Source organism: Mercenaria mercenaria, chromosome 10 (genome assembly GCF_021730395.1).
Source record: "Mercenaria mercenaria strain notata chromosome 10, MADL_Memer_1, whole genome shotgun sequence".
Lineage (NCBI taxonomy): Eukaryota > Metazoa > Mollusca > Bivalvia > Venerida > Veneridae > Mercenaria > Mercenaria mercenaria.
This window is the reverse complement of record NC_069370.1, coordinates 2,531,203-2,558,283: the sequence shown is the minus strand read 5'-3', so window position 1 is coordinate 2,558,283 and position 27,081 is coordinate 2,531,203. Positions and strand designations below refer to the sequence as shown.

At 35.8% G+C, this 27,081-nt stretch overlaps 1 protein-coding gene across 1 annotated transcript; it reads right to left on the bottom strand.

Annotated features, from left to right (window-relative positions):
• Nucleotides 1–821: 821 nt before the first annotated feature.
• Nucleotides 822–25,889, bottom strand: LOC128559748 (leucine zipper transcription factor-like protein 1). The gene is made up of 9 exons (XM_053552150.1): nucleotides 25,766–25,889; nucleotides 15,582–15,904; nucleotides 14,251–14,389; nucleotides 13,209–13,274; nucleotides 10,248–10,328; nucleotides 8,269–8,334; nucleotides 7,445–7,540; nucleotides 6,189–6,292; nucleotides 822–3,695 (listed from the first exon to the last, which is right to left on the bottom strand). Exons 1-9 carry the CDS (start codon nucleotides 25,766–25,768, stop codon nucleotides 3,674–3,676), a joined length of 900 nt encoding a protein of 299 aa, XP_053408125.1. The 5' UTR covers nucleotides 25,769–25,889; the 3' UTR covers nucleotides 822–3,673.
• Nucleotides 25,890–27,081: the final 1,192 nt, after the last annotated feature.

Genomic DNA, 27,081 nt, shown 5'->3' with positions numbered 1-27,081 from the left:
CCTGGTCCTTTGGGTCAGTGTATATCAATTTTACTTTTAACAGAATCTACTTTTTACTACAATAGAATTCTGCATAAGCCAGTGCTGAGGGCTCGAGGTGTGTTGCACATTTCATTACCTTCCACGAACAGACTCAGTCAAACCAAGTCTGTTATTAGTTTACTTAGGCGTGTCCTTTGTTTCCAAAGGATCGCATTCTGTGAATGCGCAGGCTGGTCTGGATCAAAGAGCTATAAAAATAAATAGATTGGCAACTTGAAAGGCATACAGAGCAAATCTCGCCAACATCCCGTGATAACTGAACGAGCTCTCGTGACACTTTCTCCACGCGCCATTTTGTACGCAAAAGCAATTATTCATCGGTAAATTAATTATCACTGTATGACCACGCTTCTTTTGATGGCAAGAAACATGTACTTTGTGTCTTAAGACTATTTCACTGTATGATTAAACTAATGTTGTTTTAGAAGTTAACATGTATTTTAAATGTAGTTTTAAAGGTACAAATTGTAACTCCATGCTCACCGATGTTTGTTTTTACTTAGAAAATGCCGATTCACGCTCTGACACGAGATCACGCGAGATTACAGCCAGTTGCCATTCTGTGTATTTTATACTTCTTTGTCTGGATCCATGCTGGTCGCAAATGCGCTATGTTGGTTTTCTCATGGCGCAGCTCATATTGGAAGTGTTTAAAATGAACTTGCCACAAACTTTTAACCTGAAAGCCACACTGATGTGGACCTCAATGCTAACCCCCTATCCAAGTACAAAAGCCCTCCTTTTTCCCAAAGTCAAGCTTAAATTAAATAAAACACAGGTGATACAAGAACATTTATTAGCAAGATCACAGATTTATAAAACTATGAGCTCAGAAAGAAAGCCACATAAGACAGAATATACAATATAATTCACTTGAAGCTCTATTGTCAATTTGTACATCTTCCAATTTGGACAGTACTATTAACTGTTAAAAGGGGTGTTTACCAAAAAGATACTGGCTGAATAGCGAACAGTGCAGATCATGATCAGACTGCACAGATGTGCAGGCTGATCATGATCTACACTGGTCGCAAAGGTGAAACCAATAGCATCCAGCATGGTAAGGGTTAAATTTGAGAGACTCTATCTGCATTAGTATGAACATTTTGAATTTTTAAAATATCAAATTGACTGATCTATTAATTTTATGGCTAAAATGTGCTAAATGTTAGCTTATCAAACATTTTGAAAACATGCTTTTATCAAAATATTATTGTCGGATGTCAACATTGTATGGCATATATGCCCCATAGAATAACATTATCTAGTCAATAAAGGATCATAACTAAAACAAAACAGACTTCAAAAACTTTAAGACAAAATGTGCATGTCTACTTGATATTTAAACATTTTTTGTGTGTAAAAATGATGGAAAATATGTCAAGAATTTTTTTTTTGACGATAAATTCAAAACTAATAAAGATTTGAAAAATTAAAAACTTCCTATCATCACCCCGAGAATTCTTCATGATGGTAAATCGCCATGGTACTAATAAGTTAGTCCATTACTGCACAACTAATAACACGCAAAAATACATGTGTGTGTGTTATTCATTAGAACTAATTTTATACTGATGTCTATTTGTTTATGTTATCACTAAGAAATGAAAAGTGTAAGACCACCACTCGTTTTCATTTCTACAGAATATTATATAATCGGGAGATAAAGAGAAGAAAGTTATCGTACCTTTTAAACATTATAAAATGAGAACCACTGTCTACATTTCTATGAAATGAGAAGAGAAAGAGAAGCCCTGAGTGTCCACATTTCTGCCAAACATTACAAAGAGAACTACTGTCTATGAAAAGAAGAGGACAGAAATGTAGAGAGAGAGGAAACAACCATCTAAAACAACAACTGTTTCAAAGAAATTGGGAGAGAAAGAGAAGTGCTAAGTGTCATCACTTCTACCATGAAATGGTAAGGTACTGTCTACATGAACTGGGAAGGGTAAAGAGAACCACTTTCTACCATACATACAACATCTACAGCAATATACATGCACACTGGACGGACATTATGTATAAAAGTGATTTAATTTACAAAATATATGTAAAGTGAAACAATAAACATAAAATAATAATAGTAATGATAATAATAAAACAACCTGAACAAAATATAGTGTCATTAACAAAAGCTGTCTGATCATTATAGCTTGTTGGAGAATACTGGGTATGTACTTTTCAGTCTCAAATATCTTGTGACCTTGACCTTTTATCAAATTATCCCAACACACATACCCTGTTCATAAAAGCCTGTTGAACAATACCGGGTATGTATTTTTCAGTCTCAAATATTTTGTGACCTTGACCTTTGATCAAATTATCCCACAGACATTTCGGGCATCCATGGGCTTTAAGCAATCATCCTACCAAATTTGAGAGCCTGAGATCAAAGCATTCTACAATTCTTCATCTGAAAATGTTTCCAGTCTCAATTATCATCTTGACCTATGACCTACTGAGCCCAAAAAATAAGGGATCATTTACTGACCCACTGACAACTATCTCGTAAGGTTTTCTAGCCATATGCTGATGGACTCTCCAGATATTGCGCACAAACTGTTTCTTATTACAAAGGCATTATGACTTTGAACAACTGACCATCAAAACTATAGGAGTCACCTACTGACCACAGGCGACTTAGAAAAAAACAGGGTCACTGACTGCCCACAGGTAACCACCCAATTTTGCAGACCACATGTCCAAGCCTTTATGTACTCAAGCTACTGATGGAAAGTTCATTTCTGAGCTGAAACTTTAACCTTTGACCTACCAACCAATTAACAGCAGAGATCTAATAACCAAAAGCAATCAACCTTTGAAGTATAAAAGCAACAGAACCAAGTGTTTTTACAAGATAAGAAAAAATATAGGCAGGTAAGTGTGTCTCAAACTAGGACCTAGCTCTGGTAAAAAAATAAATAATAATTCTGTATATGCTAAGATACATCAGTTTCAATAGCTCAAGTACAAATAAATCAAAAACAGAATATATAAAGAAATACTTTTTATGGATATCAAAAGGATTTTTAAATGTGTGCATGAAAACCAACACCTGTGATACTTCAAATGGTACCATTTCAGAGACATCACCTTTATGAACTTAACATGGTAAATAAAAATAATGCACATTCATTGCATTAAAGAACTGACCCTTTGACTGCAACTACAAAACATTCTTTTGACAGATATGCAGGAAAATTTACAATTTAATCAGTCAATCTGAAAATAGCGACACACATCACTTTCAGCAACACAGGAAAGTCTATTAGGCCTATATTTTCTTAAAATGTTAAAAGAGCCGCAAAACTATATCTTTCTTCTTTCCGAATGCTTAAATGTATTTTTGATAAAAAAAATTTTAAAAAGTTTCTAACTGGGTTTAGCATTACATCAACAAAAGTATAGGTCATTAGGAAAAAAAGAAAAATACACAACTTGAATAGTATTATTATTGAGATTAAAAAAACAACAACAGATGTACCAGTATATTATTGTGCTAATATCAATATTGTATCTAGACTAATTTTCAAGTTCTTTGCTTTGATTTTCCAGTATTAATATAAGAAGGTGATATGCAGCAGATGTGGGAATGTTTCCATGTGAACACAGATGGCATGTTGCAAGCTTAATCATCTGGTGTTTCATATCTGAAAAATACACAAACATTAATGAGCCGCGCCATGAGAAAACCAACATAGTGCATTTGCGACCAGCATGGATCCAGACCAGCCTGCGCATCTGCACAGTCAGGTCAGGATCCATGCTGTTCGCTAACAGTTTCTCTAATTGCAATAGGGTTTGAAAGTGAACAGCATGGATCCTGACCAGACTGCGCGGATGCACTATGTTCATTTTCTCATGATGCGGCTCATTTTATAACTTAATGCAAACCAATACCTTTTTGTTATGGTATTTAATGTAACTTTTGAAAAACAACTTGTAACACCTTTCTATGTGAATTTCACACATCCAAATATATTCCTAACCTTAAAGATACTCAATGTCCAGCTTTCATTAAGGTATAGGTCCATGATTCGGAGAAAAAAAATTCTAATGTCATCAAATCATAGAAAGAAAGCATTGTTTTACATGAAAATATAACAGCTTATAAAACATTTATATTATTGTACAAAACCATTGTCAATTTACTCATATATGTATTGAATTCCGGAAAGGGACTACTTGAAGGGGCCGCACTTCTTGACAGTCCAGCGCCTTTAAAAACTCACCATTTTTAAGAAGCTGTTACATGTCTTCGTTTTGATGCAAGATCTAGGCCTTCTGGTTATTTTTAGAAAATTTTTATAGATTTTCCTATGTAAAATCAAGTGACCCCGGAGTCATGATTTGAACAACTTTAGCAGAGGTCCATTAGGCAATGCTACATGTCAAATATCTAAGCTCTAGGGCTTCTGGTTTTTGAGAACATTTTTTAAGATTTTCCTATGTAAAATCAAGTGACACCTGAGGCGGGGTCATGATTTGAACAAATTTGGTAGAGGTCCACTAGGCAATGCTTCACACCAAATATCTAAGCTCTAGGGCTTCTGTTTTTGAGAAGATTTTTAACGTTTTTCCTTTCAGTTGCCATGGCAACCAGAGTTCTGCATGGAATTCAATTCTTTGAACAATTTTTGTAGAGCTTCACCCATGTGAAATTTGGATGAAATCGGCCTAGCGGTTTATGAGGAGATGTCATTTAAAGTAAAAGTTTAAGGACGGACGCCGGACGGTGACTGATCCTAATAGCTCACCCTGAGCCTTTGACTCTGGTGAGCTAAAAACACTTTCAAATCTTTTAATGGTAGTGTACATTTATACTTTGTTTAACTATACATGTATTAAGTGTGTGCTATTTCAAACCTATGCATAGTACTTCTGTTAATACACACAAACATGTCTATTTTATGTTTTATATTAAGCTATATATAGGAATTCTTAATATTTTCAAACATGAAATCTCGGTCAAGTATACCTTTAAATGGTGAGTTTCCCTGGTTTTAGTATGGTATTTGTTGTTTGTTTTTTTTTAGGGGGGGTGGGGGGGAGGGTTTAACATCGCACCGACGCAATTATAGGTCATATGGCGGCTTTCCAGCTTTGATGGTGGAGGAAGACCCTAGGTGCCCCTCCATGCATTATTTCATCACAAGCGGGCACCTGGGTAGAACCACCGACCTTCTGTAAGCCAGCTGGCTGGCTTCCTCACATGAAGAATTCAACGCCCTGAGTGAGGCTCAAACCCACACCGATGAGGGGCAAGTGATTTGAAGTCAGCAACCATAACCACTCGGCCATGGAGGCCCTGTTGTTGCTTTTAAGAAGCACTGACAAAGCCCGGATCATATGGCAACTTTCAAGCTGTAATGATGAAGGAAGACACAAATTGGCCCTCCTTACATTAATTCCAGACACAGGCAGGAACTTGGGTAGAACCGCCAGCTTTCTGCAAACCAGATGGACTGCTTTTTCTTTATGCTCACATGACGACTTGTGCAGAACTTGGACCCACAGACGTTTAATAATATGATATTGATGATGATGTGGATTACTATAAGTTTCATTCAAATCCATTCAGAAATAACATGGATGTAGTGAAAATACATCAAAATTAACAGAAAATCCAAGTAAAAAGGGACATCATTCATGGAATGTTGGAGCCAGAGTTATGGCCCTTGTGTCATATTATGTGGATGATGATGAGAAACAACTATTTTAAGTTTGAATCAAATCCATCCAGTAATTTTAGAGATAGAGTGGAAGTGCATCAAAAATGTAACAGAAATTCTAAGTAAGAAGGGAGCATAATTCATGACGTATTGGTGCCAGAGTTATGGCCCTAGGGCCATAAGATGTGGATGATGATGAGGAGGATATAACTACTTTATGTTTGCAACAAATCCAAGTAATTACAGAGATAAAGAGAAAGTGCATGAAAACTTTAATCAAGGTTTCGACACTGAACAGCCGTCAATGCCGATGCCAATGCCAGGTCAAGTAGGATAGCTCACTATATACTTCGTATTCAAGCTAAAAACTGACAAAAGAATTGACTGGGTCATTAAAGTCTAAAGGTAAATATTAAATCTGTTTTCAGAGGTTTCAGTACATATATTTTGCCTTTTTCGGCATATACGTACTTGGATAAACGTTTTCTGAGATCCTTTAGAGTATCGTTTTTCTTCATCAACATCTGTTTAAGGTTCTTGAATGGTGCTGTCTGACTCACTTTCTTCTCTAGTTCCTGCAATAATACAGTTCTAGTTATAAATGATCATAGTTTGAAATTTCAATAAAAACGTTATTATTCTTGCACAATCCTGTAACTATTGTTATTTTAACTTTTAGCCTGCTAGCGGTAAGTGATTCTGCCTTTGCGACCAGTGCAGACCAAGATCACTTCTGCACTGTTCACTATTCAGTCAGTAGATCACTTCTGCACTGTTCGGTCAGTAAATTTGCAATGAAACTCCCATCGAATGATAAATGGTACTGTCCAAATTGAAAGATGGACCAGTCCATTATAGAAATTTAGCAGTCAGGGTTAATGAATGGAACTGAACAGAGAAAGTCACATCAAAACACACCCAAGAAAAAATTGTAATCAAGTTACTGACGTCCACACACCTAGGGACATTATACACAAAACATACTGCCAGTCAATACAAAGTCCTCTACAAATTAAGGAACACATATCTTCATCTATATTCTGCCTACAATCATTTATAATATATCATAAAAATAAATTATTAAATACAAAAAGTTTGAAAATGTCTGGAAATCTGTCACTGGTAACTGCTTTCAAATTTCAATATTTGTATTTTACAGATTTAATGTGGTTTTCCTGAAGGAATTGGTGAAAAATAGAAAAATAATTGTAACAAAACATTTTATCATATTAAAGCGAAACTGGAGACTGTGTTTTTCAGGGTCTGGGTCTTGCTCATGACACACTGTCTTACAATGGTGAACATCTTTCCCAAGTTATATGATTAGGCATTCAGGTATATATGTTGTTTCATCATGGGGAATATTTGTGCCTAACAATTTCACAATTTCTTAAATGGACTGGACAAGAAGTGATAGATGGACTGACAGATGCAGCCTATTTCCCCATTCTTTCTTTGAAAAAGGTGCGAGGATAACAAATCAGGGTTATAAAATTAGTAGAAAATTCCAGCATGGCTGGTTAAAGTGAGACATACTTTCTTAATCATTAGCAACTGCTAATTATACTCTTATACTTTTTCATTCAAGCTAAATCAAAATTTTGCAAAAAATTCCCACAAATATATGATTATAAATTTACTTTCTGCAAAGAATCAGCTAAACAAGACAATCACTTTAACAGAACTGTCAGTGCACCATGAATGTACTGGCCTTTGATGTTTCCTACCTTTTCAGCCATCTCAAGCATTTCTCGAATCCTGAGTAACTCGTGCTTTGTTGAAACTAAATCATTCTCCATCTCCGGATTACCTCCCTTCTTACCCTGAAATACAAAGAAGTTTTACAAATATTTAGAGTAATAATTATAGGTTATTAGATTTGTATTGAGAAATATGCACGCAGCGGCATGTGATTCTGCCTTTTTCGGTGCAGGCTGATCATGGTCTGCACAGTTTGCTATTCAGTTGGTAAATTTTCAGTGAACACCCCTTTGAATCAAAAAGTGGTATTGCCCAAACTGAATGATGGACCAGTCCATTTTAGAAATTTAGCACGGTAAAGGTTAAATTGTCTAAACCCTAGATGACTCAAACATTTTGCTCTCAAAACAAACGGTTTTTACTATATTTTACTTTTCTTCCTGCTAACACGACTAACCATCACAACACTGTTCATAACATAGCATGGATCAAATATGGGAACATTTGGTTAAAACATCAAACAAAAGAAATCAAAAGCAAATGTGCTTGCTTTACATGTAAAATGAACACCAGACTTTATCAATACTGCATCTGGTGGTGCAAACATGTAAGACAAAGTGTTTGCGACACACTATTTAACAGGATGAAACACAATCATGAATGCTAGTGAACTGTATTCAACTCCCCTCTGTAACTGAAATCCCAACTCCTAACTACTATTCATTGCTGGATGATAACTTCACACAGTGGTACTACTTCCAGTAGTATTGGCTTAAACTGATCAAAACAAGCTTTAAGCAACAAGAAAACTACATTAAGATTTTATGCTTTTAAAATAATTTGCACATACCTTATCAGCATCTAATTCCGTTTGAAGCGCTGCCATCTTGCGTCTGAGTTCTTCTGATTCTCCACCCTGGAAGTATCACACCATATACTAGTATGTTTGACATATACTAGTATTATGTCAGATACATAATGTGGTATGGTATGCTTGATATATATATCACCATATGATTTGTTAGACAAATTCTATGGTATGTTAGATGTACAATATCAAATGGAATGTTCAACATATAATAACTTATGTTTGACATACAATCTCAACTTGCTTAACAAATAATCTCATACCATTATGTTTGACATACAATCTCAACTTGCTTAACAAATAATCTCATACCATTATGTTTGACATACAATCTCAACTTACTTAACAAATAATCTCATACCATTATGTTTGAAATATAATATCGTACGATATTTGTTTGACATAAATATATAAATACTGCATCCCTATGATGGTGGTATGGAAACTGTTCACCCTTTGACCAAGGGGCAATGCCAAGTGAGTTGCATGCCATACATTGTCTCATTGTTAGGAACATTAGTGCAAAGTAATATTAAAATCTCTTGGTGGATGGCAGTTACTGAGTGGACACAAAACAGAAACTGTAAAATTCTGACCTGTAAGTGTGACACTGACATTTAAATAGGGGCCTGGGTGTTGCATATGACACATTGTCTCAATACGAGGAAAATTTGTGCTAAGAAATATTAAAAACCCTTGATGGATAGCACAGTAACCGTTACAGAGCAGACACAAAACAGAAACTGTTAAATTTTGATCTACAATACATGTATATGTGTGACACTGATCTCTAAATAGGAGCCTGGGTGTTGGACATGACACATCCTCTAAATATGGGGAACATTTGTACCAAGTAATATTAAAATCCCTTAATGGATGGAATAGTTACAGAGCAGACACAAAATGGAAACTGTTAAATTTTGACCTGTGAGTGTGACACTGACCTTTAAATAGGGCACATGACACACGGATTGTCTCAATATGGGGAACATTTGTGCCAAGTAATTACAATCCCCTGACAGATGGCAGAGTACTGATCTGGACACTGAACAGACCATGTTAATGTCATTTTAACAATTGACCTCAGTGTGACTTTGACCTTAAAGTTCAACAAACTGTCTCATAATGGGGAAATTTCTGCCAAGTAACATTAAAATCCCTTGATGGTTAGTTAATTTACAGACCAGACTGGAAAAAACACTGTCAAACTTTGATCTCCATGTTCGACTTTGACCTTTCAGTGCTCCAGCTAGGATTCAAAAAGGGCAGGGAGATGGCACTGTAAAAGGCCCCCTAAAAAAACTGTAACTGGTGCATGTGTTTTCACATACTTTAAGCATGGACTTTGGGGAATAGTGGAAGGGGAGTTCCCACTCCTGCAAGGGAGCTTTGGGGAGCTAAGGACTGTATTTTGCACATGACATGTTGTTTCATAATGGGGAACATTTGTACCAAGTGATTTTAAATCCTATGATGGGTGGCAAAGTTATGGACTAGGCATAAAAGTGTGGACCAACAGATTGATGAATGGATGGATAAGGACATTTCTCGAGTCCCCAAAACTGATTTTTAACAAGTAGGGGACTAATAAGTGCCTAGCCAACATTGATCATTACAGTATATAACACAATGTAAAAAGTATCATATCACCCAAGTTAAATAAGAATCACCTGTGATTTCTGTTGAGCACTATGTCATTGTTCAGGGATTTTGAAGTACACACTGTGGTTTAGAAGGAAATTTGTTTAAAGAAAGGGTGGATGGGTGAAAGACAGACAGATATAAGATATACGGCTGGCGGTCACAATAGCTCATCTCAATCATTTTTTTGCTCTGGCGAACTGAAAATGAACACTTATACTAGGTATGTAAGACAGGCTGATAGGACCCAACCTATTGTGTCGAGGTTCTAGTAAGTCAATGGTGACTGAAAAGTGGATAAAGATGTAAATGTGGCTTACAGATCCTGAACTCCTTATCTGTGACTGGGTTCTTGCTAGTTCATCCTCTAACTGCTGTCTCTGTTTACTTGACACTGCTGACTGAAATATAGAAAACTGGAATATAGAATACTAAAATACAGGGGACTGAAAGATACAAAACTCGACACTGCAGATTGAAATGTTTGAAACCTGCTAAAATGACCGGAATGTGTATAAATCATGTCTTTTCTATCTAAAAGTCAATAAGGTAAAGAAATCATAAAAACAGAGGAGGGGAATGAAGGAGTGGGGGTGGGGGCAGCAAGTATTAGAAGTCAGCTGACTCTGTTTACTTGACGTAGCAAACTTGAATATAGAAGCCATGAATACAGACGGCTGAAATATACAAAATTCAACCCTGCAGACTAAATTCTACCAAACTCAACACTGCATACTGAAATATAAAACAAGAGGACCATGATGGTCCTGAATCGCTCACCTGTTCCCACATGACCCAGTTTTGAACTGAGTATGACGTTGTTTTTTTTATTATTTGACATAGTGACCTAGTTTTTGAGCTCATGTGACCCAGTTTTGAACCTGACCTAGATATCATCAAGATAAAAATTCTGACCAATTTTCATGAAGATCCATTGAAAAATATGGCCTTTAGAGAGGTCACAAGGTTTTTTTATTATTTGACCTACTGACCTAGTTATTGACTGCACATGACCCAGTTTCGAATTTGACCTAGATATCATCAAGGTGAACATTCTGACCAATTTTCATGAAGATCCATTTGAAAGTATGGCCTCTAGAGAGGTTACAAGGATTTTCTATTTTTAGACCTACTGACCAAGTTTTTGACCGCAGTTGACCCAGTTTCAAACTTGACCTAGATATCATCAAGATAAACATTCAGACCAACTTTCATACAGATCCCATGAAAAATATGGCCTCTAGAGAGGTCACAAGGTTTTTTTTATTATTTGACCTACTGACCTAGTTATTGACCGCACGTGACCCAATTTCAAACTGGACCTAGATATCATCAAGGTGAACATTCTGACCAATTTTCATGAAGATCGATTTGAAAGAATGGCCTCTAGAGAGGTCACAAGGTTTTTCTATTTTTAGAACTACTGACCTAGATTTTGACCGCAGTTGACCCAGTTTCGAACTTGATCTAGATATCAACAAGATGAACATTCAGACCAACTTTCATACAGATCCCATGAAAAATACAGCCTCTAGAGAGGTCACAAGGTTTTTTTATTATTTGACCTACTGACCTAGTTATTGACCGCATGTGTCCCAGTTTCGAACCTGACCTAGATATCATCAAGTTGAACATTCTGACCAATTTTCATGAAGATCCATTCAAAAGTATGGTCTCTAGAGAGGTCACAAGGTTTTTCTATTTTTAGACCTACTGACCTAGTTTTTGACCGCACGTGACCCAGTTTCAAACTCGACCTAGATATCATCAAGATGAACATCCAGACCAATTTTCATACAGATACCATGACAAATATGGCCTCTAGAGAGGTCACAAGGTTTTTCTATTATTTGACCTACTGACCTAGTTTTTGACAGTTTCAAACTTGACCTAGATATCATCAAGTTGAAGATTCTGACCAATTTTCATGAAGATCTTCTGAAAAATATGGCCTCTAGAGAGGTCACAAGGTTTTTCTATTTTTAGACCTACTGACCTAGTTTTTGACCGCACGTGACCCAGTTTCAAACTTGACCTAGATATCATCAAGGTGAACATTCTGACCAATTTTCATAAAGACCCCATGAAAAATGTGACCTCTAGAGTGGTCACAAGCAAAAGTTTACGGACGGATGGACGGACTGACGGACGGACGCACGGACGACGGACGCTGCGCGATCACAAAAGCTCACCTTGTCACTTTGTGACAGGTGAGCTAAAAACTTGATGCTGCAGACTGAAAGATATGAAACTAGACACTGCAGACTACAATATAAGAAACCTGCTAAAAATGCCCTGATTGTGTATAAATTCCATCTAAAAGTCAGAATAGTAAGGAATAAATTTTGTGAAAAGATCCCTAGAAGCACAGAACACAACCAAGCAACAAAATTGCAGACTCGGTTTGATTGAGTCAGTCTGTACATGAGAGGTAATGAAATGTGCATAATCCCTCATGCCACTAACATCTGCTTAAGTGGAATTCTACTATAACAGAAATGAATGTACTCCATGACCCCATAGGACCAGAAAATATCATACTAAAACCATAAAAGCAGAGGGTGGTGGTGGTGGGGGCAAGTTTTAGAAGTTAATTGTAAAATTATCATGATTTAATGAATATCCAATGCATGAATTAACAACAAATGACCCATTTCATTACCGTATTGCAAAAGTGGACAACTGCATTGAAATAAGTAGCACTTATCCACAACTATCAGACAGATTCTTAACTGAAGAAGGACCATTATTTGGCAAGACTTATGTAATTGAGATATTTTATTACAATTTATAACAAATTTACATTTTACTATGCCAATTATATCAACCAGAATGCAAATCTTCAACGAAATTGTTTAAGTCAAAATTTGAATTAATGCAACCAAGATTCACAGAACTTTGTTACTTCAGCAGGTATGTTGACTGGAAAGCATTGTGTAATGTTTCAATCAAATACATGTACATTGTAGTTGTTCCTGCCATACAAATTGATAGTTAGTTGCACGTTGCAAAAATGAGCCAAACTTTAATATAATATTCTAAGTCAAATAGGGCCATAACTTGTATTAAATTTGACCATATGATCATTTCAGTAGGTCTGATGACTAAAAAGCCTAAGTTTCAGTTAAATATATGCAATGGTTATTGAGATATGAACTTGTTTGCAAAATTTTAACCAAGGTGTGATGCTGCCGCTGCAAACAATGCCCAAGTGAGTAGGACAGCTCTCACTATTTTTTGAATAGTCTACCTAAATATGACAAAAATATAAGTGTACATACCCCTGCTGCAACAGAACCCATCTGCTCTTTCAACTTTTCATTTTCTTTCTGTAACTCTTCTATTTTCTGTAAAAAGTAAACGTATTAAATAGAAAATTAACACAGGTGAAGCGTCAATTTATTAAAACAGTTATAAATTTATCCTCTCAAAACTACTGAAAACTACAATCAGATTTAAGTACAATATAGCTGGCAACAACGTAAATCAAATCTTCGAATAAATCTTTTTTATTATTTGTAACTGAACAGATTTTGGTATACCACAATTTATACACAGGTATAAATTCAATCTCTGCATAATGCATAAAAAACACATCTTTTTCAGTCATAAACAGCCATGTAATACATATGTAATCTCTATAATCAGTTTGATATGGAAGCAACAAAACTAAAGCTGAAGGACAAACAGTTTAACCATATGTCCTAAAAAGTAAACTTGCTTTCATATTCGTGATAAAATATTTTCAGTAGGGGTAATCTTTGTGGGCAGGCTGTGGGATAGGAAATAATATTTTATATGAGCCACGCCATGACAAAACCAACATAGTGGCTTTGCGACTAGCATGGATCCAGACCAGCCTGCGCATCCGCGCAGTCTGGTCAGGATCCATGCTGTTCGCACTCAAAGCCTATTGCAATTAGAGAAACTGTTAGCAAAACAGCATGGATCCAGACCAGACTGCGCGGATGCGCAGACTGGTTTGGATCCATGCTGGTCGCAAACGCACTATGTTGGTTTTTTCATGGCGCGGCTCAATTGTAAGGTCCATGGTATGCCAATTTGCACATTGTGTAACAATATAACCTTATCAAAATTGACATGAAATATGAAACAGATGTAATTATGATCATAATATTTTGGCAATTCCTGAAATTTTTTAAACTGCTTTAGTTCCTTAAAATCACAGAATGGTATTTTATATCCTCTAAATATTTCATTTTATATCCCAATTTTGATCGCTGAAAATTGCAATACTCAGCAATTTTTGATCAGTGCTGTATACATTCTTGAAAGACTTGTGATAGCCATGTTATATTTTACCATATGCAATAAAGTAGTTCCTCCAGATTCATTCATAGGACCCAGTTTGACATGTTTTAACACTGAAGAGAAATCTGTATCTCTTTTTGTTCCTGCAAATTGTTCCTCCTCAAACTCTGCAATCTTGTCCAGTATATCCCTGGTAAAATAAATCATTCATATCAGACAGACATAAGAATATCAAATAAAAAAAAGTTCACTTTTTTCTGAACAACAAGGCAGTCTGAAAGACAGCTATATTCTCTGCCACTGTTATGGATAGTGAAAGGGTTGATGGTATTGGGTGGAACCATAAAACATTCGAGTTATGACCTTGACCTTAAGCTGGCAGGGGTGACTTTTGAATTCTGCACATTGTCTTGATAAGGGAAATAATACAGCCAAGTCATACTGAAATCCTTCAAGGGGTTTAAGAGATACAGAGCAGACATAAAATGGGAGGCTCAAACCTTTGACCTTGAGTTGTGACCTTGACCTCGAGCCAACATGGCTGACTCATGAGTTCTGCACATTGTCTTGATGAGGTAATCAATTGATCCAAGTTTCTTGAAATTCCTTCAAGGGGTTTAGGAGATACAGAGCAGACACAAAATGGAAGGCTCAAACATTTTACCCCGAGTTGTGACCTTGACCTTGAGCTGACATGGCTGACTCATGTGTTCTGCACATCGTCTTGAGAAAGTGATCCTTTGACTCAAGTTTCTTGAAATTCCTTTAAGGGATTTAGGATATACAGAGTAGACACAAAATGGAAGGCTCAAACCTTTGACCTCGAGTTGGACCTTGATCTTGAGCCAAAATGGCTAACTCATGGGTTCTGCATATCGTCTTGACGAGGTGATCATTTGACCCAAGTTTCATGAAAATCCTTCAAGGAGTGTAGGAGATACAGAGCAAACACCTGACCCTGCTGACATTCAAACCGACAATAGTGCACTAAAATCAGCAACTTTAGTGAACATCAGTGAACTAAAATCAAACCACAGGCTCCTCTATTTACTGTAAAAGAGAAAACTGGAAAGTAAATACATATACAAAGAACAAGTGTAACATATTGCCGCAATTAAAGGAATGTCCATAAATTTCCAGGACGTCAGAAGTACACTCAGCTTCTCAAACAGTAAACAAACCAAAACACTATTCATTTTATACACAATGTCATACTCTTCAGAATATATTCATACACAACACATTTTTAGTTTTCTTAAAAGAAGTAGAACTTGGGATAAAATTTACAAAAAAATGGTTTTCAATTTAAAGATAGAAATGTTGAATGTGTTCTATATACATTTCTATATGTATCCATTTTTATAAACAAAACATTTTCAAACCTGTTCTCCAATTCAGATATATCAGCCGAGAGCTTGAGATGCCATTTTTCAGCTTGCATGAACATCTGCCGCAGTAGTAACACATTGGTATGTGCCGAGTTAATCAACTCTGCTTCAAGTTCACCACTAACATTCATAAGCAGATTGTTTAACATATCTTTCACTTCATCAATTGTGTAGGTTGTTTCATCAAGTTGCGTTGTCATTAATTCATCAAAACAAAATTCCACAGCCCGCATTCTCTGTCCCCTCTGGTACCGCGTGAAACGGATATAGTTGTGCACCTGAGCAATATGGTGCTCATTAACGTTCAGATTTGTTGCCTGAAAAATATGCAAACCTTTTTAAATGTCTGGCAAAAAATCAAGCTGGAAGCATCCGTATCCTTCTTGTATGTATGGCAGAAGTGCTGGCTGTCATAAAATACAACACTGCCAAGTAAAAGGCCTTTCTTTAATGAATATAATAGTAAATGGGTGCTGGATGTTTTTTGTCCTGGAATGTCTGCGGGTGGCTTTTTCTCATAAATAGTATCATGATTGGCCAAAAAAAATGAGCCAAATGACCAGGTTAGTAAGATGGCTCTTTTACTCTAGGCTGGTTCATTTGAACCAAGATAGTGCAACTGATCCATAAGGCATGTACATGTATAAACAGGCCTAATGAACATGTCTTGTAAATAACAAGATGACTGAAGTAAGCCACCGTAAGAAAGTTGTGAGCTAAAGTGTGACTCACTGGTAAATTTGCTATGAAGTCAGGAATTACAATTATTGGCGAGTCAAAAGCTGATATTTCTGAAAGGTTTGGTATCATGTAAAAACTAATTAGGTATATTTTAAATTTTCAAATAGGAAATGTCTGGCAGTCCCATAACCGTACACCTAGCCTGCATTCTAGCCATCCAGTTACCGGACACCTATTGAAAGGTCTGTCCTATAGGCAGCAGCCTAAAGGGGTCCTCTAGGCATCCGGTAATCAATTTATTTAACCCATAACCTGCTAAATTTCTATAATGAACTTGTCCATCTTTCAGTACGGACAGTATAACTGACTGTTAAAAGGGATGCTTATCTAAAAGATACTAACTGAATGGCAAACAGTGCAGATCTTGATCAGACTGCATAGATGTGCAGGCTGGTCATGATCTACACTTGTTGCAAAGGCAGAATCAATTTTGTCCAGCATGATAAATGTTAAGGATTATGTATTTTTTTAAAATACTGCACTATACTTCAGATAATAAGTTGCATACTTACATCTGATAAATATTTGTACTAAAAATGGTGTTGTGGTTGACTAAAATGGCTCTCATTTTGTTGTTGTGCAGGGTCAAATTTTGAAGAACAGAAATATCAAAATACTGTTAAGATATAAGATCTGATTATACAGAAAGTAATGCAAAACGTTAGAAAATAATCTTTTAGCATGCTTATGACATGCCTTATACATGATCACAAATATAAGAATTTGTTGGAGTTTTTTTTTCAATTAAAATGTCATGAAACATCTTCCACATTATTATTGTTTCACAGAAAATCTACACTATTATTTATTTTATTCAAAAAGAATGTAGTGTGTCTACCAATATTTATTAAACTGCTTGCATGTATAAATGTAGCATCAGTATGTTAAAACATTAAATTTTTCACTTTACATAACACGTCCGATAATCAGGTTTAACAGACTGAGTTTAATCTTTTCGCCATTTAAATATTAAATTTGTCATACTTCAGTTTTTACTAATTAAGAAACAGCAATTTACAACAAACTATTGTTTTATGTTTGATTTCAGCTAATAGTAGTTATGTTTGAAGGTAAATATTGCTCTTACACAAATAAGATATGAAAAATTATATCAATTCATTCCACTGTTCATAAACAAGTTGATGACCAAATGCCTGAAAACCCTGAGAGGATAGACTAGGCTTCTTGTTACCAGACAGACAGCTAGAAGGCAGGCTAGGCATGTGGTTACCAGACAGCTAGATTTTGTATGCTATGGTCATGGTAATGTAGTGTTTTGAGGCTTCACAGTTGATAGAGTACCCGTCTTGCAAGTAGGGGTTTTAGGTTCAAGTCCTAAACTGGGTAGATGATTTTCTCATAAAATACAACAGTAAAACTGTACAGAAAAAAGTTTTGCAAGATGTTTAATCAGGTCTAGAACCGCTAACCTGGCCTGTAGGGATGTGTACCTGTTTCCAAAAAAGATCAAATACCAGTATTATAGGTTTGATTGATATATTGTGTAGAATTTTGTCATATTGGTCAAAATATCTAATAATTAACACGAGCTCGTCGAACACGAAATGCCCCCCTTGATGCATTTAGTAATTGCATCACTGTAAATTAAAGTTCTACCATTCTGTTTTAATCTGACTTTGACCTTTAACCTAACAAGAGATTACAAAGTGATATCGGTGCCATCCACTGAGCCATTTTTGAATGTTCCAAATTTCAAGACTAGCTCAAGGTCAAAATCAAGGTCAAATTTCATTTCTATACAATATAATGTGTATGTGGTTCAAATTTGAAAACTGTGGCTTGAGAAATGTTAAAGTAGGTCACTAGATCAATATCAAAGTCAAAGTTCATTTCGGTTGACAGAAATATGCAAGTGCTTCAAAATTTGGAGGCTGTAGCTTGAGAAATGTGAAAGTAGGTAGTAGGTAAAAATCAATGTCAAATTTCAATTCAGAACACAATAATATGCATGCAGTCCAAATCTGAAGTTTGTACAATCAGAAATGTGAAAGTAGGTCACTTGGTCAATCTTAAGATCAAAGTTCATTTCGGTACACAAAACTATGCATGTGGTCCAAATTTTAAGCCTGTACCTTCAAAAGTGTGAAAGGAGGTCACTAGGTCAATTTCAAGGTCAAACTTTTTTTCGGGTACACAAAACTATCCATGTGGTCCAAATTTGAAGGCTGTAGCTTGAGAAATGTGAAAGTAGGTCACTAGGTCAAAATCAAGGTCAAATTTCATTTCGGAACACAAAACTATGCATGTGGTCCAAATTTGAAGCCTGTACCTTCAAAAATGTGAAAGTAGGTCACTAGGTCAATGTCAAGGTCAAAATATTTATTGGTGCACAAAACTATGCATGTGGTCCAAATTTGAAGGCTGTAGCTACAGAAATGTGAAAGTAGGTCACTAGGTCAAGGTCAACTCATGTCAAGGTTCACCTTGCCACTCAAAACCATACATATGGTCAAAATTTAAATGTTGTAGGTTATTGACAAGAAGATTTTAAAAGCTTTTCCCTATATAAGTCTATATAAACCATGTGACCCCCAGGGCGGGGCCATATTAGATCCCAGGGCAATAATTTGAATCATCTTGGTAGAGGATCACTAGATGATAATTCATACTAAATTTCAAAGCCCTAGGCTCTGTGGTTTTAGACAAGAAGATCAGAAACTGCTTTAACTGTTCCTGGCCAATGTGACTTGACCTTTGACCTAATGACCTCAAAATCAATAGGGGTCATCTGCTGATCATGACCAACCTTACTATCAACTTTCCTGAAAATAGACCCAAGTGTTCTTGAGTTACTGCCCGGAAACCGTTTTACTGTTCCTGGTCACTGTGACCTTGACCTTTAACATACTGACCTCAAAATCAATAAGGGTCATCTGCTGGTCATGACCAACCTCCCTATCAACTTTTGTGACCCTAGGCCTATGCGTTCTTGAGTTATCATCCGGAAACTGTTTTAACTGTTCAGAGTCACTGTGACCTTGACCTTTATCAAATTGACCTCAAAATCGATAGGGGTCATCTGCTGGTCATGATCAACCTCCCTATCAACTTTCATGATCCTAGGCCCAAGCGTTCTTGAGTTATCATCCGGAAACCATTTTACTATTCAGGGTCACTGTGACCTTGACCTTTAACATACTGACCTCAAAATCAATAGGGGTCATCTGCTGGTCATTACTAACCTACCTATCAACTTTCATGATCCTAGGCCCAAGTGTTCTTGAGTTATCATCCAGAAACCGTTTTACTATTCAGGGTCACTGTGACCTTGATCTTTGACATACAGACCTCAAAATCAATAGGGGTCATCTACTGGTAATGATCAACCTCCCTATCAACTTTCATGATCCTAAGCCCAAGTGTTCTTGAGTTATCATCCGGAAACTGTTTTACTATTCAGGGTCACTGTGACCTTGACCTTTGACATACAGACCTAAAAATCAATAGGGGTCATCTGCTGGTGATGACCAACCTCCCTATCAACTTTCATGATCCTAGGCCCAAGCGTTCTTGTGTTATCATCCGGAAACGGATTGGTCTACATTCCGTCTGACCGACCGACCACGGTAAAACAATATACCCTTCCTTCTTCGAAAGGGGGCATAAAAAGAACCAAAAGTATGTTTTTGTGACCTATTCCAGCTGTCATTTTAGTGTATTTACAAGCTTGAAATAACCGTTGGTATGCAGAGACAGTAATTGCATTTTTACCTCTTTTTCTATATACAAATTACAATATCATTTATGTTTTGATTGTTAATTTCAATGGTGCCCCATGACGAGCAATGTTGGGCGGTTAAAACTGCCCCTGGTTTTAACTGGCGGTTTTAACCAGTTAAAACCGCCCCAGTCAATACTCCCTGAAGTGGTCAATACTGGTCAATTAATCAATACTGACTGTTAAGATATTTTGCAAAGTTTATGAACTATTAAATAATGACTGTTTAGGGGCATTTGGGGCTTGATTATGGTGAATGCAGGCATTATTATTTAGTTAAAGCAACCTAATCAGTACTCCTTAATTGGTCAGAAGTGGTTGATTGGTCAATATTGGATGAATTTTTACTGGTCATTGAACATTTTCTGTTAGATCATAGATTACAAAGATATATTATTTTTCTACAAAAATATCACAGTAAGTGGAAAAACTACAAATTTAACTGAACTTAATTTGCTGAAAGTATATTAAACTGTAGCAGTAAGTGTTTAATTCACAAGTAATAATTCTATTTTTACTGTTATAAATAATTCAATGAAAAATTGCTGTGAACACCTGGACCTTTTCATGGAAGTGGTTTGTGTTTTGATAGCTATTGTCACATTGCCTAATTGACACCATGTCTTACAATATACAATATGTTGCTGGCCTGTTTATCTCCACAGTCACTAATTTAGCTGTCATGATCATTAATCCCACTGTACAATTCTCAATGATTAAACATGATAACTTTATTTTGAAAATAATTAATGCAATCAAAGTATAGACCAGTATTGCACCCTTACGGAAGAAAATGGTCTCCCGCGTACTACTGCAGTGAACCTTTGGCATACTATATGTTTATTGCCGGTATACAAAATAAGATGTTCGCGACTCATACACTTGATATACACGAAACATACGCCAACAGTAAACTTTTCAGAAAATTGATGGTTTGCCGTATACATTTCTTCCCGTGGACATTTTAGTTTGCAAAAGGTACACCACAGAAAATATACACTGCATGTACACCGCAGACGTACACGGAGTGTACACCGCAGAAATGTATGCGGCATGTATGCTGACAATAAACTTTTCAGAATGTACGCGGCAGGCATTATACGCAGAATGTTCACGGCAGGTTTTGTACGCGTACTATACACAGCAAGATTCCATTTGCAGAATGTAAACAGCAGGCAATGTACGCAGAATGTTCACGGCAGGATTTGTACACTTAATGTACACGGCAGGTTTTGTACACATAATGTACGCGGCAACATAATGCATGGTGATAGATATATATATATGTATACATGACAAATGGTTATATAAAATAAATTATTACACCCTTATTAAATCTATACAAAAAACTGTATAGACTATACTCACAAAAATGTCAGCAGACAGAAATTTTCTGGTTCTGCAATACTATTATTGCAGTCAAATAAACTCATGTAAAATAAAGGATGTATGCACAAACACAACTAGTAAGTTTACTTTAAGACCATTTTTATTTTACTTATTGCCAAAAGCCAATATTTTAAGGTATTATTTATTCAGTTATACCATGAAATAATAAAATCTAAATAAATCAGTTTTCACTTCCACACTTAAGTTGACATTATAACATATATCTTTTTTTTTAATCCAGATACTTGTTTGAATATAGGAAGATAATTATATTCTTACAAAGTCCATGAAAAAATAAATTGATACATGCACAAATAATTTTTTCATTTTTCCATGATTTAAATAGCTCACATTGAGCTACATATGAACAATATATATGTTTTAGAGCTACTATAGTTACAGGTAATCTAGATAACTGTTGGAAAATGAATAAATAATATATTGACTCACCATTTAATTTGTATTCTTTTCATTACTCTTAAATTCCATGCTAAAATAAACTGCACATTGTAAACAAAGAGCCATATAAATAAACTTCTTTGTAGCCTAAGTAAAATAACTCCATCCTGCTCTCAAAGAACTTCCTGTTTATAGATTTGAAATTTTGATATTCTTGGGCAAATTTGTCATTTACAGTCAGCTAATGAAGGATATATCTAGGATGTTAAAACTATTTCTGTACTAGAGTAAGATTTTATTCCATTTAGATACTCATAAATTTTAAAGATTACTCTGATAAAAAAAAAACCAAAAAGTTAAGGATTACTTTTTGTGGTACATGCACAACCCCCAGAAGTAGTTCACTGACTTTATTTTCATTGGCTGACCTCTTGGCCGGTAGAGTTTCTAAATATAAAGCAGGCAAGATCTTATCAGTCTGTGGTAATCTCCTGTTGTGAGACAAGCAGCATAATACACTGCAGTAGATTAATTTATCACCCCTTAATAGCCAGGTGGAAAAAAATGCAATATTATTTATGCAACTACTGTTAATGATGTTCTTCTTGGTGTTAGATCAACTCTAGGAGAAAAAGTAATGATGTTTATTTCAACAAATCTTATATAATTAACCATAAATTTTAAGTCCTTGCAGTGTATGTTTCGTATTATAACATATGGTTTCAGATAAAAGTTTTAAGTTTTTGCTGCAAACAGTCTGCAAACCAAAAATTATGAAATACCAATCTTAAGTCCCTGCGGTGTATGTGTCGTGTACTTTAACTATGGAAAAAAAACTTCAAGTTGCTGCTGTGAACATTCAGCAAATAAAAAATTGTTCAATATAAATTTTAAGTCCCTGTTGTGTATGTTTTGTATACTATCAATTTTTGCAGCGTACTGTTAGCGTACTTTGGTCCTCCCGTTTACTATTCGCGAACATCAAATAAATGTATGCGAACTATACACCTGTTGCCGTGAACATCTGGTGTACTCCTGCCGCAACTTCATTGTACGCGAATAGTACACATATAGTAAACTTAATGTACACCAGAGAAGCCTTGTTCTGTAAGGGTGACCACTACATGTACTGATCAGGTATATTGTGTGGGACCAAAATTTGTATTGACCAGCACTGTCCATTTCAATGAGTGTAATTGATAGTAATAAAATCTTTAATTAATTTAAAATAAAGGCTACTGTAAGAAGATATAAGCATTGAATAAACTAGTATTGACTAGTCTTAAGTATATTGTCCAAAATGGAGCCTGAACAGGGCACACTGACAAGGACCAAAACTGAATCGACCAGTATCGACCACTATACTTTTTAATGAACAAAATTTTATATTATTCAAATTGCTTTATTATTTAATTTATTTTTATATTACTATTACAGCCTATGATAAGCTGTGAATGTACATTATGTAAAAGTGTTGAATAAAACATGTGATTTAAGGCAACCTGATTTTAATTGCATATTTATTTTTATTCATATACTTACAGGACTTTGCCTGCGAGTTTCCAAGAAAGTTAAAACATCATGCAGGTAGTTTTCCACTGCAAAAGCACATGTGACCTAATTTACGTATGGAAAAATACCATTTACACTCGACTGTATTATTCCTGTTTGTTACTCTGTGCTATCCAATAACATTATTTAAGTTTTATTAATTGAGTCAATAAAACAAATTAACAATGAGTGGCTGTTTTTAATTTGTATTTGTCAAAATAATTCATCGTTTAGACTGTTTTATATTTGTGACGTGGCAATCATAGCGTCAAAACTCCGAAGGACCAAAATAATGGAGGATAAATCACAGTACACAGTCATGTAAAGTTATTAGTTTTATCGCTTAAGCATCTATATAGGCTGTAAAGACACTGTAAATGCTGATCTTGTACAGTACATACCAGAAAATTTGTAATTTTGGAAATTATTTGATAGTTTTTACATAAATCAATGAGGAATTGATGGTTAGAGACCACCAATTGTTTTCCCATAGACTTACATTGTAACATTATGGCGTGTACGGCCTTCCATACATCGAAACATGTATATCTTATTACAAGTTTTTCAAGAACTATCTTAGTTCTACCTAAATATCGGTGAATATTGTGAAACATGATCCAATACCAAATGCCTTACAAAGTTTCATCAAAAAATGTTCAGTTTTAAGAAAGATATGGACAGTTTACTGAGGTCACCCCCTGTCGATTTATATGCCCAGACTCAGTCCCTGTCGTCGTCAGATTGCATTTTTTCGTGAAAATTTCAGTTATCTGCATTTGATTTGACTTGGAAGTTGAAATACGATTTATTCCGTAAAAAATAGAAATAAGGTCTGATAATTTTGATCATTCTCTAACATTACAGAGATAAAAGTGATCCTTTTTGGCCCAAAATCTCAGATAAAGATGGGCACACCTGTTAAAAAAAGAGGCCACAATTTCAAAAAAGATCAAACTTCACGCTTATTTTTGCACGAAAACGTCTTTCTACATCAATTACAACAGATTTGTGGCCATTTACATTACCTGTGATGGCTTCCGACGAAAGTCATGTTTTAGCTCTATTATAGGTTAGAGACCAACAATTGTTTTCCCATAGACTTACATTGTAACATTATGGCATGTACGGCCTTCCATACATCGAAACATGTATATCTAATTACAAGTTTTTCAAGAACTATCTTAGTTCTACCAAAATATCGGACGGAAAACATATGAATAGTGATACTTTATTTAAGTAATTTTCGTGTGAATGAGATGACCCCCGGTTTACATCATTGACATGGCGGGAGAAATTCGTTTGATAAAACTTTTTTTCAATACACATAAAATGTAGCAAATTTTGTCAAAATGTATGATAAAATACTGTAAATGCAGTGAAAAAATAATCACTTCCTGGGTTTGTTTAAATGACTGACCAATCAGAACGCATAGACGTTACCTTATTCCCAGGTATACACTTACCTCATTCCCAGTAAGTTCCCTGTACTTTTTTGAATTGGTGGTCTCTGACCTGATTCCCCTTTCAATATATGAAAAAATATCTCTGTACTGTACTGCAGTGATAGTAGGTTTATGGGCCACTTCCAACAGCCTTGCTGTTGGGTTAACCCTTTAGCGACGTGGTTAGAAATTATAGAATGTCCGCCTACGGATCTTGAGGTTCGGGGTTCGAGCCCCAGTAGGGACCTTGGTATTTTCTCTCCCAGGGTTTACTTTAATGGTGTCAGAAGTGTTTGACGGACTCATGCAGTGGGCATGGAGTGTCATTCTGTAGAGCTGGTAAGCTCTGAAAAGTTAAGGGGAAGAAGTGTAGTGATAGTACGTTTATATGTCACTTCCTACAGCCTTGCTGTTGGGTTAACCCTTTAGCGACGTGGTTAGAGTGTCCACCTACGGATCATGAGGTCTGGGGTTTGAGCGCCAGTAGGGACCCAGAGTTTTTTATCTCGATTTGTCCTATGATCACGTCAATTTTTTTGGTCTAAATTTGTATATGCTGTCTTTTTTTAATAATGGTGTCTTAAATCTGTGATTTGTTAGAGACACTTGAGCCAACATGTCATCTGCACATGATGTGATCGGAATTGTTCACTGATCGTGAATAACACAATATTTTTAAGAAAATTGTGTAACTCAGTGACACATACTTCGAAATATAACAGTATCATATGATATATCGTATCGATCATCCCAACAGATACACAGCCCTACTGGCAGGTGTTAAATAATTCATGTAAAATAAATTCGCAAAAATCTATTTTATCTTGAAAAAAAAAATAGTGATGATTTAAATAGCACAACTTTAGAACTTGCATTGCTTTTTGAAATGTACAACAAAATATAAGATAGTGAAATACCATATTTGTTTGTTTCAACGTCCGTTTCGGATGAAATAGCAACTTGGTGCAACTTGTTTTGTGGACGGATGCGACCTACGACAGAAACCGGAAATGTTATACCGCAGTAAATAATCAAATGTCGCTACCATACCATATTGTGGATTATGGGCAAAACGATCCAAACCAAAATGTACCCACATGGTAAGGTCAAAACGTACCCAAAAAGACCAAAATGTAACCACATTGTTTGATCAAAATGTATCCCAAAAAAGTAAAAATGTACCCACTTTTAAAATATCAAATATACATAAATTCCGAGTAATATTTATAAGATTTTAAATGTTAATTCAATGATACAGGGTTATATAACACTGCAGTTTTAACACAATCTTTGATTAATTTTCACAAATGAGCAGAGTACTTTCACACCTGATATCATGTTGACAACAAAAAGTAATTAATGTGAAAGTCATTAATCCTGTCTTTCAAACTGTTAATGGAATGACAGGTAACTTTATTATCAAGATGTCTTTAAGTTTTTAAGATCCTCAGTCAGTTGTGCTTTTAAATTTCTTTGATTACTAGAAATAGTTGCTGTGTACAATCATTTATTTGTTATTCAAAAACCAATAACACAAGTCCGTTTAAAACTTTTTTTACTCTCTCCTGACTTTGTTTATTAAATATGTAAGTGCAGCTATTATTTTATCAGAATTTTATTCCACATCTTGGTGGAATTGTTAACCTATTCAAAGGAACTTGGGGAGATTAATACGCCTTACTCATCCTCATTTCAATTTGTTAGACCAGATAGTGCATGTAAAATAATCCTCCTCTGAGATAGGATAAGTCACAAATACCCGACTTATCTTCTTCTTCTTGTTGTTCGCGACTACACTGTCAGACCAGTAGCCTCGATGAAACTTGTGGTTTGCCGCAGATCCTCAATGCCTCCATACAGTTTCTGGCGGATTGAGATATCTATCGGCCAAGTTGCAGCTCGCTCCTGGTCATGCCTTTTACATGTCTGGAGTATATGGTCCGCAGTCTGATCTTCTACACCACATGGACAAGTTGGCGATGGTGCCAGTCTGTATTTCTTGTACATGTGATCATTGAGCTTGTTGTGCCCTGAGCGGAGCCTGACCATCATCACTTGTTCAGACCAATCAAGGAGATGAAAAGCATCTTCCTCGATCCTTGGTCTCGTTAGTGCCTTGATGATGGTGACTTTCCCCTTGTAACTCACAGGTTCTGCTGGTTGTTCTGACTGAGCTCCTAGCTTAGCCAGTTTGTCTGCCTCTTCATTGCCTGCAAGTCCACAATGGGATGGA

What these genes read in the sequence shown, in the direction of transcription:
- LOC128559748 (XM_053552150.1), bottom strand. An exon ending in CGGAATTAGATGCTGATAAG is followed by an intron (nt 7,541 to 8,268) that starts GTATGTGCAAAT and finishes TTTGTATTTCAG; the next exon opens with GGTAAGAAGGGAGGTAATCC. An exon ending in CTCAGAAAACGTTTATCCAA is followed by an intron (nt 3,696 to 6,188) that starts GTACGTATATGC and finishes TGTATTTTTCAG; the next exon opens with ATATGAAACACCAGATGATT.